At 40.3% G+C, this 19,561-nt stretch overlaps 2 protein-coding genes across 10 annotated transcripts in view; one reads left to right on the forward strand and one right to left on the reverse strand.

Moving 5' to 3' along the window:
- The window catches only part of LOC126260095 (oocyte zinc finger protein XlCOF6-like), a 186,082-nt gene extending 182,177 nt beyond the window's left edge, over window positions 1-3,905 (reverse strand). For 2 of the 3 annotated variants that reach the window (XM_049957318.1, XM_049957317.1), the window contains exons 1-3: window positions 3,662-3,905; window positions 3,362-3,559; window positions 2,628-2,735 (exon numbers count right to left, since the gene is read on the reverse strand). In XM_049957318.1, the coding sequence (XP_049813275.1) occupies window positions 2,628-2,735; window positions 3,362-3,559; window positions 3,662-3,759 (404 nt within the window). In that variant the 5' untranslated portion in view covers window positions 3,760-3,905. Of the gene's footprint in view, window positions 1-2,627; window positions 2,736-3,361; window positions 3,560-3,661 lie in introns of those variants that run through there. The other variant, XM_049957319.1, reaches the window with a different exon arrangement.
- A 559-nt stretch (window positions 3,906-4,464) lies between these two features.
- The window catches only part of LOC126260094 (kinectin-like), a 353,744-nt gene continuing 338,647 nt past the window's right edge, over window positions 4,465-19,561 (forward strand). For 4 of the 7 annotated variants that reach the window (XM_049957313.1, XM_049957309.1, XM_049957310.1 and 1 more), the window contains exons 1-3: window positions 4,465-5,228; window positions 6,101-6,259; window positions 12,767-13,421. In XM_049957313.1, the coding sequence (XP_049813270.1) occupies window positions 4,887-5,228; window positions 6,101-6,259; window positions 12,767-13,421 (1,156 nt within the window). In that variant the 5' untranslated portion in view covers window positions 4,465-4,886. The remainder of the gene's footprint in view (window positions 5,229-6,100; window positions 6,260-12,766; window positions 13,422-19,561) is intronic. The other 3 variants (XM_049957311.1, XM_049957314.1, XM_049957316.1) reach the window with 2 other exon arrangements.

Here is a 19,561-nt window from a genome sequence, read left to right on the forward strand (position 1 = left end):
GAGAAAGAAGTTAAAAGCAACTACACGTTAAGCCCAATCACTAGAAGGAAAGAGAGCTAAAAACGAGGACTTCCTCTTGGAGAAAGGTCCACAAAATATGCCTTAGAGATAGTGGAGATACTGAACCAAAGATTAAATGTTCTTTGCCATACCGAATGATGGATAAAAAGTAAAATGTAGCGACATGCTACACTTCATTCGCTAAAACAGCCAGTAACTCAGATACAAACAACCACAGGAATCTAAGGGGCTAAAAATGGGGCATTTGGGTCAGGAAATGGTGAACTGTCAAAGGTTGACGACAATGAGCACAAAATGTTGAGGGATCGCCACTTGACAAACAGCGATGGCTAAAATGACAGTGCCCAATAGGCAACCTCATGGTGAGATGACTACGAGGTGGTCAACCAAGCCATTGAGAGAGGTATAATTCCCCAGAGATTCTTCTCATGAAAAGAAGACCAGTGGCAATGCCAAAGTGGCACCATCTGCTGATAGATGGCAACACAGATCAGTAGAAGGAATGGAAGAGCTAGCAGGCTGACATAGGAGAACTGTAGCCTTGGCAGCAGCCTCACTGCCCATCAGGCAGATGTGACTAGGAACCCACATGAACATCATAATGGCTCCCTCAACAGTGATCAAGTGGAAGCTTTCTTGGACCCACTGCACTAAGGGATGGATGGCGTGTGTACAGCACACAGAGGTACTGAAGGGCACAGAGAGAATCAGAGTAAAGGGTGGCCAGATGGCGAGTGAAGAGCTAACTGCAAATATTGAGCTGTATCCTGGAAGCTAAAACCGAAAATGGTAAGTGCCAATGACAAAGGCACATCCGACACCAGAGTCAGTTTTAGAGCCATCAGTGTACACAAAGGTGCTATTGCTAAGTTACGTCCAATGGTCAAGAAACTTCTAGTGATAGATTGCATTCAGAGTACTTTGGGAAGCAAATGAAGTGTAAGGAACACAAACACAGACTGCTGCATGAAGCCAAGGTGGTGAGAGGTTCACACCCATAGGGAACATGGCAGGCAACAAGTTAAGCTGCCAGAGCAGTAGCTGAAAGTGAACTTCGGAAGGTTAACAGAAGAAGGGCGCACCCCATACTGGCAGTCAAGGAAGTCACTGAAAAAGAGGGCAGAAAAATGGCATCACATCTACTGAGGAGAACATCACACCAGTATGACAGTGGCAGCTTCTTCATAGACACACTCAACCGGACTATTATGAAAGACGCCAGTGGCAAAATGTATTCTATGATGGTGGATTGTGTTAAGATGTCATAAAATTGACAGAAATGTAGATGAATAAACAAAACACTCATAGTCCAGTGTAGAACAGGCAATGGATTGGTACAAATGGAGGATGGTGGTCCAATCCACTCCTCAGGAAGTACCAGCTGCCAAGAATGATTAGTCTGTTTGGGAAGTGCTTGTTCATTTAGAAGTGTTCTACGTAGTGCTTCTGTCCATAATATTTGGTGACAATATAACATAATGGGACACATTACGGACACCCTTATCGTAATATTATCTTAATAAAAATAGGTGATTTAACTGATGGTAAACTGGCAAATTTAAAGTCCAATAAGCTACAGAAGTTAGCACAAACTGAGATTTACAATCAAATCTTTAATATGGAAGACAGTGACAGTAATGAAATGGTACTTTACACTTCACTGGCATAGACTACATTATCTAGAAAATCCAATAACTTCTACAAATTCAGATAATTTGAACAAGTTTAAAAATATGTTATGCTGTTACTGTTATACTTCCTGACATTCTGTGGTCATACTATTTAGACATACAATAAATTAAAAAAGTAATGTCTTCATAGTCACCAAGCATCATCCCAAATTTCAAAAACATTTTGTTTCCAAACACTTGCATATGAATTACTATTTTCTATGCAACAAAGTGTTATTACAAGCCTAAACTGTGAATATATTGCACTGTAATCAAGTGTACCACACCTAAGCATAATAAGCTTTCCAACAAGACCATCAAAATATTTCAATGATATTTGCTGACGATTGTTGCAACACAAGCGTAACAAGTAGACACAATAGCAGGTTACTATTGTTATGAATATTTAGATACTTTCTATGCAAATCTTTTTTATTTTACCAGTGTTAGGTTTTAGAAGAGCAAAAAAAGGGAGCAAGATCATGATTAACAGCTTGACAATGACAATGTCATTAGTGACTAATCCCAAGATGGATAATGCATGGTTGGGGAAGGACAGTAGTACAGACCTCTTCAGATGAACCATCAATAACTGATTTAACAAATGTGTGGTAAATCTGGACCTACACAGCTGTACAGGGAATAAAATCCTATTCCTCATGAAGGGATAGCCCCTACTTCTTTTATTTTTGATGTAGCGTACAGAATACCACAGCAAAATAATCTAGGAATAAAAATACCAAGATTAAAAAAAACTGTAGTAAAGAAAAAAAGACTGAACAACTGAAATTGGAACATGATCCACAGATGGCCTACTCAGGGGAAACGGAGGAGGGGGGGTTGTTAAATAAAAAAATAAGCTGCAGTAGGATAATATATAACATACAAGCAAGACGAAATCGAATATCAGATCATCTAAAACAAATTATGCCTTACACTTCCTGTTCTTCTTCTTTGATTTCCCCTCCTCCATATTCCACAATTTCCTCTTCACTGGCAGAGATGGTATAAGGAATAACTACTACTTCAGGGCCCATTGTGTTCCTGCATCACCAACAATTAAAGCATCACCATTAACACACATTAATCAACTTTATGAAGTACCATATTAATCTCATAAATAAACAAACCTGTGTAACAAAATCGTAAACTGACATATACAATGTAACAATCTCTAAAACAAATAATAAAGATTATACTGAGCTTCACTCGCGAAGATATTCAGAAAACGTGGAAAAATGAGACCCACCAGTATGACAAGACACAGAAATTACGACCTGAATCTACGAAAGCAGATTATGAACAGCAGTCATGAAAGAGTAATATTTACTCTTTAAAACATTTATAAAACTTTTTATGCAATAGCTTTCACCAACTGACTGGCATGGCTAATGTGTAAATTTCAGGCAATAAAATTTGACAATCAGAATACTATCTCTACTAGAATTAGGGCGGCGTGGACGAGTAATAAAATATTTAGCTAACATTTGCTACTGTTTAAAAATGTGCACAAAATTTCCCGCTCTAGTACGCCATTACTGTTATTTGTGTACTTGCAATGTAGCGTGTCGTTTCGGAAAGCTGTTGACACATAATAATAATAATAATAATAATAATAATAATAATAATAAAAGGAATGTACTATGATAATGGCGCCACACTTGTCTTACCCAGGTTTATCGAGATTTAGAGTAGACGTAATGTCTTCAATAAGAACACTTGGTTCAGCGGTAGGTTTTAGAACATTAGGCGATTCAAATGCGTCTTCACTGAAATGTCTTTCACATAGGTATAGCGTACGGTGAATTTCGCTATACGGTTTGCCAAGCAAGTCAAATCTGTTGCATTTCTTAATCCACAGTTCACATCTGCAAAGAAATAATCATTTGTGGGAAATTACTGCATGTCAACATTTGATACCATAACCTACAAAATCCACTTAAACACAAATCTTCCAGTTCGAGACATACATTTCTGCGTCCTCCGGGAACGGGAAAAAGTGTAGTTCCAACGTGTCGTGGTTGCCTTCATGAGCTACGCAAGAATTCAAGGCACAAGATACCGACATTTCAAACCAAAACAAACGCTTATAAACATTATCCAATATACTCAACTACAATCACTCCATGTTGAGCAAAGATCTTCGGAATCTTCAATTCTTCTTGATTTGCAGTGCAACGTATTAGTACTACAGAGTACAGCACTACCAAAGAATAATGGCGGACCAACAATCGAACTTCTTCGATACTAATCTCACCGCTTAGTTATGATGTATCGAACTTCATTATTTCAGTCAAAATTCCTAGGAAAGCAGTCTCTAGTGTTTTTTTTATTAGAGCCTTCTGTGTTCAAAGGATGTGTTTCGTAGCGAGTAACAGAGTGTAATCAAAGCATTTCATATTGTAATATTTCTATTTTATTATTTCTTATACTATGTTATTGTATAAAAAGTAGCAATAATATTTCTGACAGATAGTCAATAGCTTATCGTCCTATACCTTTAAGTATAACTAATTCTTTCAGATATCTGACACGTATTTAACTATAGAAACTTCTTTTACATGTTAGATCTAGCGCCTTAAATTAGTCATAAAAGACTTGATCACACACGCTCAAACACACAAAAATTACTTTCAGTGTATATCGTTTCTGTAAATCAATTTCACTTATTTTATCTGACTCTCCTTCTAGCAACGTTTCTCTTATATCTTTGTATTAACCCTGGAAATACTATCGTTGGTTATGTTTCTAATGACGTTTTTGATTGGGTGAGACGCTTCAGGACGTGGCATTTCTTTCCTCACAAGTCTACCAATCAGCTGGTTGATTACAATTCGGATAGGCGTGTCTTTTGCTTTTACGCGTATACCTTTAATTTTAGCGTTAGAGGTACACATTCATTCGCGTCGTCGTAATCGTAGAGAAGTGAGGTTAGATCATATGTGATAGTTGCGCCGTGTTTACAAACCAAGTCCAGAACAGATTATACATTTTCCTGATAAACCATCGCCGTCTGCAAGTTGTACTGCAGAAATTGGTTTCCGTACTTTCGAAGACGTGGTGAGTCTTGTAAGTCGAACATCAGTTGTAAGGAGGAAGCTGACAAGGGAGAAAGAGGGTATCCCCAGCTGATAGTTAAAACAGTACATTTCACAGTATAACACTGAAGTTAATATTGCCAATCAGGAGCCAAAAATGGATTTATACTCCGCTGCTATATGTTTTGGTGTGGCAATCTTGTCTGCAATAGTTGTGTATGTAGTGACTGTTTTCACAATGAAAGAAAAAACCTATGAAGAGGCAATAGCAGAACAGAGAAATATGCCAGAAGAGAAACTGCTTTTGGGCGGTAGTACCAAAGACAAAAACAAAGAGAAAAAGCAAAAGAAAGCTGTTAAAAAGGTAAAAGAAAAAACTGCTGAACGGGAGAAGACTGCGCATTCTGAAGCCCAGATAAAATTTTCTTCGCCATCTCAGAAAGTACACGTCGAATTTGGGAAGCCAGAAGCCGAAGTAGTAAACGAGGAGGTAACGCAGGTAAGACTTCTTTTGTGATTGCTAAACGACAAAGTGCTTTACCCTTGTTTGCACGCCGGACAAGTTTATAGAATCATTGAGAGGGAGATGACCATAATAGGATTTTAGTTGCTTTTTTTTGTGAAGAATATGTCTGTGTACGCAGGGCTGTCAAGCTCGTGAATTTTAGTTTTGAGGATTGCTAGTGCCATAAAATGCTTAGTGCTCAGGTGTACTACAAATAAGGCAACAAGGTCTTTTTCCAAAAACAATCTGGAAACACTGAGCATGTTAAAAATCATTTGCAGTTAACTTTTTCAAGCTCAGGTAACAAATATTGAATGTGGACTATTTTAAGTGTAATTCACTACTGTGGCAAAAGACCCCATTTGTTGCTCTACTAGTAGGGTTTTGGTGTTTCTGTTAATCATTGATATTGTTCACATGCTTTAGTTAATGTTGACTCAGGTGCTTTGTACATTAGTGATTCAGAAAATATTTGTCAAAGTTTTCTGTTCCAAACATTAAGTAACTTTTGCCAATTACGGTTAGCAATATCTTCAATGTATACAATTCTCATCTCTTTCGACTACAATAGTTTGCATATTGTATGAGAGCCCGGGGAGATGTGTACTGTGGTACAGGAATCATTTTACTTGTACTCATACTGTTAAACTGCATGCTCCTTCTGGTAATCATTTGGCCAATTGTTTGTGGTAGGCTCTTGCTGATGGAACTTCTTAATTCCTCAGGAGACTTGTTTTATAGCATAGTCATAAAAACAGTCACATCTCAAATGTCTTACAGAAATTCTTGCTTTTGTTTGTCTCATAGTGTCTCTTGCTTGGGATGTGGGTATAAACATGACATAGCCAGATGTACTGTATTTGCAGGATGATAGTAAAAAGAAGAAAAAGGTGAAAGTGAAACCAATATTACTGAATAAGACTGAGCCTACAGTCGTAGCTGATGTAACTGTAGAACCAGTCACTCAAAATCATTTTGAAGAAATTCTTCCAAAAGATGATCTCCTGCTTAAACTCAAAAGAAGTGTGAGTCACTAAAAACTATTTGATGACTTATGACATCCCTCAGCCTTTTGTTGTTAATTTTGCTGTGTGTCAATGCTTGCATGTCTTGGTTCTGTTAATAACTATTCTGCTCTGTTTAAAAATATGTTGATAGGTGATGGGCTATCACTGCATTTAATAGTATCTGGCATGGTGGGGTTGTGTTTAGCTTTTCCAATCACATTGCTTTTACCTTTATGAAAAATGGCTCTTGTTTTGTGGAAGGAGAGCCATCTCACAATGTAGTACAAATTTGTAGTGTTTATCAACAGAGTGTGAGCACCACTCAGTGCTACGAACACATGTCAGATTCACAGCAGGATACCCCTATATGTCACTATTGTATCAGTGTGTGTGTTTGAGGGGGGGGGGGGTTACACCACTTATGCAACGAGCAAGTGCTGCAGGGTGAAGGAATAATATTTTGGTCTGTTATTTTCAGTTCCTTTCTCCTTATAGGTGGGGTCAACCGTGGTATTTTCAAATAACCTCTGACTATTCCATGTAATATAAAAAGTGAGACCCAGTGGTCAGCACAGTAGACTAACATTCAGAGTGACAACAGTTCAAACTCCCATCCATCCAGATTTAGGTTTTCTGTGATTTCCCTAAATCACTTGAGGCAAATTCTATGATTGTTGCTTTCAGAGGGCACAGCTCACTGCCTCCCTTAATCTGAACTTACGCTCTGTCCCTGGTGGTGTTGTCAACAGGATGTTAAACAGTAGTCTTCTTTCCTTCTTTATTCTGTCTACTAGTGAGTACCTGCTGAGGGAAGGGTGAAATGCACATTGTAGTGCTTCCTGGTTATATCATTTTGGAAAAAAATATTTGGCCCTAGCTTCTGCACTGTCCATGCTTGGTAATGCACAATGGACAAATACACTCCTGGAAATTGAAATAAGAACACCGTGAATTCATTGTCCCAGGAAGGGGAAACTTTGACACATTCCTGGGGTCAGATACATCACATGATCACACTGACAGAACCACAGGCACATAGACACAGGCAACAGAGCATGCACAATGTCGGCACTAGTACAGTGTATATCCACCTTTCGCAGCAATGCAGGCTGCTATTCTCCCATGGAGACGATCGTAGAGATGCTGGATGTAGTCCTGTGGAACGGCTTGCCATGCCATTTCCACCTGGCGCCTCAGTTGGACCAGCGTTCGTGCTGGACGTGCAGACCGCGTGAGACGACGCTTCATCCAGTCCCAAACATGCTCAATGGGGGACAGATCCGGAGATCTTGCTGGCCAGGGTAGTTGACTTACACCTTCTAGAGCACGTTGGGTGGCACGGGATACATGCGGACGTGCATTGTCCTGTTGGAACAGCAAGTTCCCTTGCCAGTCTAAGAATGGTAGAACGATGGGTTCGATGACGGTTTGGATGTACCGTGCACTATTCAGTGTCCCCTCGACGATCACCAGTGGTGTACGGCCAGTGTAGGAGATCGTTCCCCACACCATGATGCCGGGTGTTGGCCCTGTGTGCCTCGGTCGTATGCAGTCCTGATTGTGGCGCTCACCTGCACGGCGCCAAACACGCATACGACCATCATTGGCACCAAGGCAAAGCGACTCTCATCGCTGAAGACGACACGTCTCCATTCTTCCCTCCATTCACGCCTGTCGCGACACCACTGGAGGCGGGCTGCACGATGTTGGGGCGTGAGCGGAAGACGGCCTAACGGTGTGTGGGACCGTAGCCCAGCTTCATGGAGACGGTTGCGAACGGTCCTCGCCGATACCCCAGGAGCAACAGTGTCCCTAATTTGCTGGGAAGTGGCGGTGCGGTCCCCTACGGCACTGCGTAGGATCCTACGGTCTTGGCGTGCATCCGTGCGTCACTGCAGTCCGGTCCCAGGTTGACGGGCACGTGCACCTTCCGCCGACCACTGGCGACAACATCGATGTACTGTGGAGACCTCAAGCCCCACGTGTTGAGCAATTCGGCGGTACGTCCACCCGGCCTCCCGCATGCCCATTATACGCCCTCGCTCATAGTCCGTCAACTGCACATACGGTTCACGTCCACGCTGTCGCGGCATGCTACCAGTGTTAAAGACTGCGATGGAGCTCCGTATGCCACGGCAAACTGGCTGACACTGACGGCGGCGGTGCACAAATGCTGCGCAGCTAGCGCCATTCGACGGCCAACACCGCGGTTCCTGGTGTGTCCGCTGTGCCGTGCGTGTGATCATTGCTTGTACAGCCCTCTCGCAGTGTCCGGAGCAAGTATGGTGGGTCTGACACACCGGTGTCAATGTGTTCTTTTTTCCATTTCCAGGAGTGTATATTCAACAGAATTTGGATATTTTTCATATACCTTACAAATTTCACGATATTGAAGGTTCTTAATAGATTATTATTTGGCCCCTTGCATACTATTTGGTGCATTTTTTATCTAGCAAGATATTACTCAGCTAATTGGTTACCCACAACTTAAATAAATTAACACTTAATAGGTAAAGGTAAATATGAGTGCAAAGAGCTAGTTAGTGATTGTCTTGTTCATAGTAATGTGAATCCTATTGGAATAGTATTAGAGCGGAAATACGGAAGCATCCGATCCCGCCCGTCTGCTTTGACCCATGACGTCACAAATATGGCGGAAACAAAAACAAACACACACACTTTCCACAAGAAGCCTAATGACACTAACGGGACAAGCGCGGGAAATAGGGTGTTTTGGGTGGGGGGCAAACTAAATATAAACAAATTTAGACACCTTGCATAGCTACAACGTGTAAGTGAAGACATCCATGCATGAATACCCACCCACCTCCCCAGGGGTCGTAACCCCCGCAACCTATAGAAGATAAAGATGCTTCAGTAGCTGATTAGTGTTTTTTGTCTTTTTAAAAAAAAAATCTCAGGGGTTAGAACGAACAGATCAGAAAGATAAATATAATAAACTAAAACAGAAATTGGAGGAAACAGATAATTAAAATAAGTAATAAGTGTTTTTAAATTTAAAAAAAAATCTCAAGAGATAGAACGAACAGATCAGAAAAGTAAATAAAATAAGATAAAACAGAACTGGAGACAGCCACACTCAAACCAAACTCCATGACGTCACACACGACAACACCCTTACGTCACGGGTCAAAGCCGACGCATGGGATCGGACGTTTCTGTCGACCCATTAGAGCTAGTCTAATAGTAAAGGTACGTCACTACATATTTTAATCGGGAAATGTAGGAAATGATCTCTTGAATCTTGGCTCCACTGTGAATTGAGGTATTGTATCGGATGGGGATTCTATCAGCTTTACCTTCTTAAGAGCCATCTTTCACACATTGTGATGCATGCTGCTAGTGTTGTACACCATATCCCAACTGGACATTCAGAGTGTATAACAGCTTCATTTGTTCACACAATGAAGGTAGGAAACAAGGTACTGGCAGAATTGAAGCTGTGAGAACGGGTCGTGAGTTGTGCTTGGGTAGCTCAGATGGTAGAACACTTGCCCACGAAAGGTGAAGGTCCTGAGTTCGAGTCTCTGTCCAGCACACAGTATTAATTTGCCAGGAAGTTGGTTAAATTTTTGCTGAAATTTACCATTTACACTGTGGTATTTATAGTACATCCCATATTATTCACATTGAGGGAGGTGGACCAGTTGATAGCACACTGGACTTGCATTTGATAGGGTGGCGGTTCATATCCTCATCTGCCCACGTAGATTCAGGTCACCCTCAATTAGACTATTCCAGCTTGAGTGCCCAGTGGTGGGCAGGTGTGTGTAAGAGGCTGGTGTGCAGGCAACCAGACTGGAGCCTGTTCAGCATTTCTACACTGGCTGTGCACACATGGACAAGGGTGATTACTGCTTGCACAGAATGTGTTTAATAGGTCAGCCTAGTGAGCAGCTGTGCCTGCTGCCTCCGAGCTAACTAAGGGACAGTGTCGTAGTGGCCTATCCTAAATCACTTAGGCAAATGCTGAAATGATTCCTTTGAAAGGGAGGTGGCAGATTTCCATCCCCGGCATTGGAACTTGTATCGTTTTCTGATGTGCATGTTGATGTGTGCAGACTCAGTGTATTGATTGGCATTGTGTGCTATCCTATTCCTTTGTTTTTAGAGTGAGATGAATATGTGAGTTCTCTCTATATTTTTCAGTGGATGTCCACAGTGGAGGTGTAATGTTTCACTCAACACTATTAATGCTGATCTTTTGCATACTTGAATATATTCAATCATTTAATCTCCTAGAGGCTTTCTGATTAATAATAATTCATGTCATATAAGAGTAGTGAGATTTCATAATAGCTGCTTGATGTTTTGTTGTGCAGTGTGGTAGACCATTTTGTTTCACATATTAACTGCATGTTTTGAGAATCTGCATTATTTATATGTTCATTTAGTTAAAATTTTTACTTAAGTGATTGATACTTTTTATTGGCATTTTATACAGTTTGTGTTTCATGAAGTCTGTCCTGTATTACTATTGATCTTAAGTTTATTGTGATATTAGCACTAACTTTTATATTGGATTATAATTGTGTGTCATTTTAGAGCTTTGGAGGACTATTCCATTACTTAATTCAGCACCATAAACAGTTATTAGCTGCAATCCTGCCAATTATTACAAACGTGCTTCAAAATTATTAAACTACAGTTGTGTGTAGGCAACATACCACTGGGATGTATGCACTTTAACTCTAAAGTAACATAAATAACATGTGTATCTACTAATTGGACAGTCATTTCCCACATTCACACTTGTAAAAGTAGAAAATTCATTAGCTTCATGTAGGCCTACCTGGATTGCTTAAAGGGGAAAAAGTATGAGGAATCAGCACTGTTCATGATTTAAGCAGAAAATTGACAGGTGTGATGGATCCAGCAATACTCGCAGGGTCCCATAATGTTGATTACACATAGTAAGTTAAGTCTGTGGCCCAGATAAACTGTCTAAACAAACAGTGGTGTTTTTTGAGTAGTACTCTACTGTTTGTTCCTCCCAGACACATTTCACAATCTGACTCAAAGTAATCTGAAGCTCTTGATTTGGTCCAAGACCAGAGCTTTTCTCAAATCATAGGTTACTGCCCATTAAAGATATACGTATGACTGCTCGTCATATATGTAGTGCACAACAAATGTAGAGCCCCATAAATTACAAATCCTTTATGGCTGGTATAATAAATACCACTACAGTGGGTTAGTTTGGGCATTGTATAATTTTGATTGAGAGGCGGTCAGTGTTGCCAGGACTGTTACTGTAAGCTGTGTGCTTGCTTCAGATTTTGCCATTTAGTGTGTCAGAGGACAATTGTGTAAAGCCCCATAGGACATATACGGTGAACCAGAACTCCAACAAACTTTAAGAGGTGGTAGTTTGGACCAACTCCGTGGGGGGGGGGGGGGGGGGGGGAGGAATGTAGTAAACATGGGCTTTAAATGTGTACCTCAAGAACCATGAGCACTGCATCTTCAATACTGTGAAACAGTGAAACACATTTCTTCTACTGCAAGTTTTATGACCAGACAAAGCAATTGCCCAGCCGTAACTGGGAGATGCCTCATCGGAACTACAACATACGAAATATTAGTTCACTTTATTATATGAATGTTAGATTTGCTTAACTTGATACTATCCATTGCCATTTGAGTGCTTTATAATTTACAACTGTTATTGAATATTGAAGTATTACTTGATGTACTAATTAACAAGCTCATCTCTTGAAGTAAAATATTCAACATTTATAAAAGTACATTTCCAACTGAGAGCCTTGAACAATGCTTTAATCCTATTTGCTGATGACTTCATCAGTTGGGGTCATGAAGTGGGGCAGAGTGGTTCTATGCTCAGCTCTATATTGACCTCCACGCAAGGGCACTGCTGTATTGAGAGAGAGGGCATGTCATCTTCAGCCTCTCCCATTTGTCATTGCGTATTGTAGCAAGCCATTGCTAACATCTGTAATATTGATATGAGTTGCCCAACTTAGGTGTGGTGCTGTGATCTTTGGATGATACCACAATAAGCTCTTTACTTCCTATATTTTGAGAGGTGGTAATATAAACTAAAGCAAGAAAAAATTGTCTGGTAGTCATGTCCTCTAAAATCTGTACTGTAAGACTATGAGAATCTCGTTCTGAGGTATAACAAAATGCAATAGTGATGATATAATTAACAATCATATTAACAAATTGAATAGACCGTGAAGAATTTTTATCATAGGTACGGTACCATTCTATCTGGGAAAATACACATCTATTAGTCACATTTAACTCACTGTATTAGTCATTATTGTGTGTACTATATTAGCCACTTACTGCTAATTTACTGAGGAAGAGAGAAAAGGGTTCATCAGATTCACAATGGGACCATAGTGGTACACGTGTTAAACTGCAAACGTGGATATTTAAATTTTTTATGTGCCTACATGTTGAGTAACCATAGGAAGATGTGATCATTTGTAATACAATTCTGGTCTGTAGAAACATTTATTTAATCTTGTTTTACAGCGAGAAGATTTGAGAGAGAGTGCAGAGAAGAAAAATTTACCACATGGGCGTGAATCCGCTAGTGCAGAGACTTCAAAAGTAACAGCAGTGTCGGTAAAGGCTGTCACAACAGGAAATTGTGGTAAACTTGGGTCTCAGGGAGCAGAAAAGAAAAAACGTGACAACAGTGTGACTGACTCAAAAGATGGCAGTGAACAGAATAAATCAAATAAAGCATCACCATTAAAGTTGGAAAAGGCAAGTGAAAAAGCACCTATTAAAATGGAAGAAAAGAAACAAGTAACAAAATCTGAAAAGCAGGTTGTCAAAAATGAAAAATCCATAAACCGAAATGATGATAAACCAAAGCAAAACAAAATTGAAGAATCAGGTGACAAAGGAAGCAAAGCAGTTGTAAATGATTCAAAGGTATCGTCAGTTAATGAGAAACAACAATCAAACAAACTGGAGACAAAAGCACTTCCTGCTGTAAAGACAGAGGACAAGCAGTCACATGCAAACAAATTAGAGAAAGAGAGAGAAATTAAAGAAGCTTCCCTCAGAAATGAAAAAGTAGGAACTCAAGCCACTCAGCCAGAGATACCTGCTCCCCCTGTTGGCACTCCAGCTGCCAGAAAGAAGAAAAAGAGTGAGTTGGCAACATTGCAACAGATGAGTGAGTATAATTTATTTTGTAATTTTTGTTTGTTGCTACTTCAGCTGTCTAGTGACATGAATTCCTGTGGAAGTTCGTTTGGAGTATTTTTGTTATCATAGCAGTGTCAACATATTAAAATGGTGGAATTAATTTAAAACTCAAATCGCGGTAGTCTGTGATTTACCTAAATCATTAAGGGGAATTCCTAGTTTTCTGCTCCACTTTCCCGAAAGTGAGCTTGTGCTCGGCTCTGACGACCTCGGTGACTTCGTAAAATCTTGCAGAATTGTTGTCCTGCAAGAGATGTAATAGAATGCCTAATCATCACTGTGAAGATGCACGCAAAATATTCCACAAGTCTCATGCATATTTGACCTTGTTATTGTTGGCTTTGCCTTTCCAACTTTAATTTAAAAGTCAAGCAGTTACATCTAATATGGAATGGTAGTGTACATTAAAGCTGTCTTCTTACCAGATTCCCAGGAATTCTGGAAGGTTACAAATAGAAGACACCCTGTGACTTGAAGTACCATTGAATTTAACCTGCATTAGGAAGCTCTTAATTGATGATGTAATAAGTCTACATTGTTCTAAACATCGTGACAGAAATGTATTCATTACTTTCAGTCAATCTACAGCTCTCGGTTTAGCAGTTAGTGTCACTGCCTCCAGATCACGGAGTCCCAGGTTCGATTCTCTACCAGATGATTTTCTCTGCTCGGGGACCAGGTTGTATGTATTTTTCTAGTCATTTTATGTCATCTTTCTCAGATGTCGAAATGGCATCAAATAGGATTCACACTAGATAATCGAACTACTTCAGATGGTCTGTAGTCAGTGGAAACACAGTGTTAGCTGGGATGTCTTTCATTTGCACTGTTGACTACACGGAGTTCACATTGTCGTAAAACACAAAATCTCAAAGAAAGAGCGGATCACAATCTGTTGTTAGAACACTCCTTAATTGAAATGGCTTCGGAAGTAAATAGAGCAGAGCAAAACAAATTGGGTGAAATTAAATTCGTCTCCGTTTCAAGTAACTATTTTGAGCTAATCAGCATTTAATGCTGTTGGTTTCCTTGTGTTTCATTTCACTCGGAAAAAGTTTTTGAGCATTAATTTTTCCCATTTTTTTCCTACCGTTCATATCGCTCAAGCCCCCGATTTTGGCTAAGGTTATCAGCTGCTCTTATTTTATTACACAGACACGTCGGTTGCACTGGTCAGCAACAGCAGGCGGCGCGTGCGAAGCCACCGAGGCGAGCCGCGAGTTGGTATCACACACACACACACACACGCGTCACGGTCAAGGACAACTGCAGGTCAGTTGGCTCGCTCTTAATAAACGGTGATAAAAATTAACTTGACGTGGTGCAGTTTGTTTAAAGACGCCTATCGAGTAATAACTTACTTGACGTCGATGTATGTTGATAGAGCACTTCGTGCTAATAGGGATCTTTTTTTCTGACTGTGAAATCCGTTAATAATCTCTTGCATATACAAGAAGTAAACAACTCCCCACTAAATGACCTGAGCAGCTACTGTGTAGTTTAAAATAAACGTTCCGTTAAGACATAAACTGAAGATACATAAAAAAAATGCGGCAAGAGTTGGCGTGCACCGGCAGTGTTCTCATTTTTCTCTTGACATAAAACACTTCACGACGTATACAAAAATATATGTATCCATCGCAGAAATTCGACTGCGTAGTTCTCCAAGGCATACGTTTCACGGAAACCCAAGTACGAACTAAGCGTGGTTAATTGTTAATACATCACATAGTCGAGTGAACTGTGTGCTGATAACGAGAACGAATGGACGTGACTATCCGTTATCTATCATGTGTCATGAACTCTACTGTTCTCCCGTGGAAGCATTTTTAACCATATTAACTGACTAGAGCTAATGGAAATAAGAAAAATAGCCTGTAAGTAGGTGATGGTTCACCCGAATTTTTTGCTGCTGCATGCCACGTCCTGTGACCAGTTACTATGTCGAACGCTATGCACTGATATAGTCGCTGGCGCGAAGTATGTGAAAATAATTGTTGGCGACTCATTGTTTATCTTAATGGTGGGAATTTGCAGATAATTCTGTAACTAAGGACTTCGTCTCACAGGGAAGATTCCAATAATCACAGGAAGCTAGTAAAATAGCCATCTCGTAAGATATGAAACGGAAAGTTATACTTATAACTGACAAGTAAGTAGATTCTGGGAGAATGGAATTAATGTTTCCGATGTTTGATGTGTAATTTGCGTCGTCGCTTCTTTCACAAAGCTTGCTGGTATGCCTTTAGTGCGGGGTGGGCGGAGGGGGTGGAGGGGCGTTTGGGCTCGGGAGGGAGAGAGAGGTCTCCTGGATTATTTAAAGCCACTTAACACAAAAAATCATATGAAACGAGTTTCTTAGCACGTCCTATCTCCCGTGTGTCTTTTCAAAACACAGTACTTCTCCACGGAAAGTTTTGGAAAGCTTTAATTGCGTCGGATGCTTAAGGTCTAAGGCACATAAAAGCCTACTCCGTGATATAAGCTGGTGTGGCATCTGACGTTAATTTCGTGGAAGGGGAAGGGTTGAACGAAATGAATCGCAAATATTTTCAAAATAAAACTCAAAACTAAAGCTACCGCTTTGTGATAGGTACGCACTACATGCGATAATCTAAACTTATGGAGTATAGTGTGTATGAAATTTGTGCGGAATACTTCCGGTAGTCTGATTTTAATAGTCCTTAACATTGCGTGGGTAAACGCAAAACTGTGTGACCACATTTGCATGCAAGAAAGTCAGATTTGTACATTCTGTCGCGTGACTTTTATAAAATAACGAGCTGCTGGAGTTCAGCGCGAGTCTGGCTCCGGAATATTTTTTATTTTTCAGTAAGAGCACAATATCCCCTTTCCTGGCGCTCGTACTTCATTTCTCTGTAAGAGATGATTGATTACTAGCACAGTAATTACAACGACCAACTTCGAAGCTAGGTATGGCGAGAATTGTTCAGTGAATCACTTCTTGAAAGTGACAGCGTTCATTTTCCGAATGGTAGTCACTACTACTTTTTACGCCTAAATGCAAGTTCACTCTCAGAAACTAAATCAGAAGAGCCAGCCAGCATTTAAGTTATCAGAGAACATTCCTAACGGAATGTGAAACCGCCAGTGCCACCACTCATTTTCCAGCAGGTATTCATGGAAAGATTTACACGTTTCATCAAGGTAACGCACTGGAGAATTACCTGATTCTCTTGCATCATGTATCTTTATAAAATATGTGCTTCGTGCTGCTTCTATGTCACTTATTTCCAAAACTCCCTTCTTAAAATGTTTAAAACCATTGTATTGTAAAATTATTTACATGATGAAGCGCTACTTTTGAAGCCAATTTGCTAAGGCATAATTGTAACAGGTTTTATTTTATGTGAGTTATCCCTTCTTGTCTTCCCCCATGAACCATGGACCTTGTTGTTGGTGGGGAGGCTTGCGTGCCTCAGCGATACAGATGGCCGTACCGTAGGTGCAACCACAACGGAGGGGTATCTGTTGAGAGGCCAGACAAACATGTGGTTCCTGAAGAGGGGCAGCAGCCTTTTCAGTAGTTGCAGGGGCAACAGTCTGGATGATTGACTGATCTGGCCTTGTAACATTAACCAAAACGGCCTTGCTGTGCTGGTACTGCGAACGGCTGAAAGCAAGGGGAAACTACAGCCGTAATTTTTCCCGAGGGCATGCAGCTTTACTGTATCATGATAGCGCCCTCTTGGGTAAAATATTCCGGAGGTAAAATAGTCCCCCATTCGGATCTGCGGGCGGGGACGACTCAAGAGGACGTCGTTATCAGGAGAAAGAAAACTGGCGTTCTACGGATCGGAGCGTGGAATGTCAGATCCCTTAATCGGGCAGGTAGGTTAGAAAATTAAAAAAGGGAAATAGATAGGTTAAAGTTAGATATAGTGGGAATTAGTGAAGTTCGGTGGCAGGAGGAACAAGACTTTTGGTCAGGTGACTACAGGGTTATAAATACAAAATCAAATAGAGGTAATGCAGGAGTAGGTTTAATAATGAATAAAAAAATAGGAGTGCGGGTTAGCTACTACAAACAGCATAGTGAACGCATTATTGTGGCCAAGATACACACAAAGCCCATGCCTACTACAGTAGTGCAAGTTTATATGCCAACTAGCTCTGCAGATGATGAAGAAATTGATGAAATGTATGACGAGATAAAAGAAATTATTCAGGTAGTGAAGGGGGACGAAAATTTAATAGTCATGGGTGACTGGAATTCGACAGTAGGAAAAGGGAGAGAAGGAAACATAGTAGGTGAATATGGATTGGGGAGAAGAAATGAAAGAGGAAGCCGCCTTGTAGAATTTTGCACAGAGCATAACTTAATCATAGCTAACACTTGGTTCAAGAATCATAAAAGAAGGTTGTATACATGGAAGAATCCTGGAGATACTAAAAGGTATCAGATAGATTGTATAATGGTAAGACAGATTTAGGAACCAGGTTTTAAATTGCAAGACATTTCCAGGAGCAGATGTGGATTCTGACCACAATCTATTGGTTATGAACTGCAAATTGAAATTGAAGAAACTGCAGAAAGGTGGGAATTTAAGGAGATGGGACTTGGATAAACTGAAAGAACCAGAGGTTGTAGAAAGTTTCAGGGAGAGCATAAGGGAACAATCGACAGGAATGGGGGAAAGAAATACAGTAGAAGACGAATGGGTAGCTTTGAGGGATGAAGTAGTGAGGCAGCAGACGATCAAGTAGGTAAAAAGTCGAGGGCTCATAGAAATCCTTGGGTAACAAGAAATATTGAATTTAATTGATGAAAGGAGAAAATATAAAAATGCAGTAAATGAAGCAGGCAAAAAGGAATACAAACGTCTCAAAAATGTGATCGACAGGAAGTGCAAAATGGCTAAGCAGGGATGGCTAGAGGACAAATGTAAGGATGTAGAGGCTTGTCTCACTAGGGGTAAGATAGATACTGCCTACAGAAAAATTAAAGAGACCTTTGGAGAGAAGAGAACCACTTGTATGAATATCAAGAGCTCAGATGGCAACCCAGTTCTAAGCAAAGAAGGGAAAGCAGATGGTGGAAGGAGTATATAGAGGGTTTATACAAGGGCGATGTACTTGAGGACAGTATTACGGAAATGGAAGAGGATGTAGATGAAGATGAAATGGGAGATAAGATACTGCGTGAAGAGTTTGACAGAGCACTGAAAGACCTGAGTCGAAACAAGGCCCCGGGAGTAGACAACATTCCATTAGAACTACTGATGGCCTTGGGAGAGCCAGTCATGACAAAACTCTACCATCTGGTGAGCAAGATGTATGAGACAGGCGAAATACCCACAGACTTCAAGAAGAATATAATAATTCCAATCCCAAAGAAAGCAGGTGTTGACAGATGTGAAAATTACCGAACTATCAGTTTAATAAGTCACAGCTGCAAAATACTAACGCGAATTCTTTACAGACGAATGGAAAAACTGTTAGAAGCGGACCTCGGGGAAGATCAGTTTGGATTCCGTAGAAATGTTCGAACACGTGAGGCAATACTAACCTTACGACTTATCTTAGAAGAAAGATTAAGAAAAGGCAAACCTACGTTTCTAGCATTTGTAGACTTAGAGAAAGCTTTTGACAACGTTAACTGGAATACTCTCTTTCAAATTCTGAAGGTGGCAGGAGTAAAATACAAGGAGCGAAAGGCTATTTACAATTTGTACAGAAACCAGATGGCAGTTATAAGAGTCGAGGGGCATGAAAGGGAAGCAGTGGTTGGGAAAGGAGTGAGACAGGATTGTAGCCTCTCCCCGATGTTATTCAATCTGTATATTGAGCAAGCAGTAAAGGAAACAAAAGAAAAATTCGGAGTAGGTATTAAAATTCATGGAGAAGAACTAAAAACTTTGAGGTTCGCCGATGACATTGTAATTCTGTCAGAGACAGCAAAGGACTTGGAAGAGCAGTTGAACGGAATGGACAGTGTCTTGAAAGGAGGATATAAGATGTACATCAACAAAAGCAAAACGAGGATAATGGAATGTAGTCAAATTAAATCGGGTGATGCTGAGGGGATTAGATTAGGAAATGAGACACTTAAAGTAGTAAAGGAGTTTTGCTGTTTAGGGAGTAAAA

Source organism: Schistocerca nitens, chromosome 5, assembly GCF_023898315.1.
Source record: "Schistocerca nitens isolate TAMUIC-IGC-003100 chromosome 5, iqSchNite1.1, whole genome shotgun sequence".
Taxonomy (NCBI): Eukaryota; Metazoa; Arthropoda; class Insecta; order Orthoptera; family Acrididae; genus Schistocerca; species Schistocerca nitens.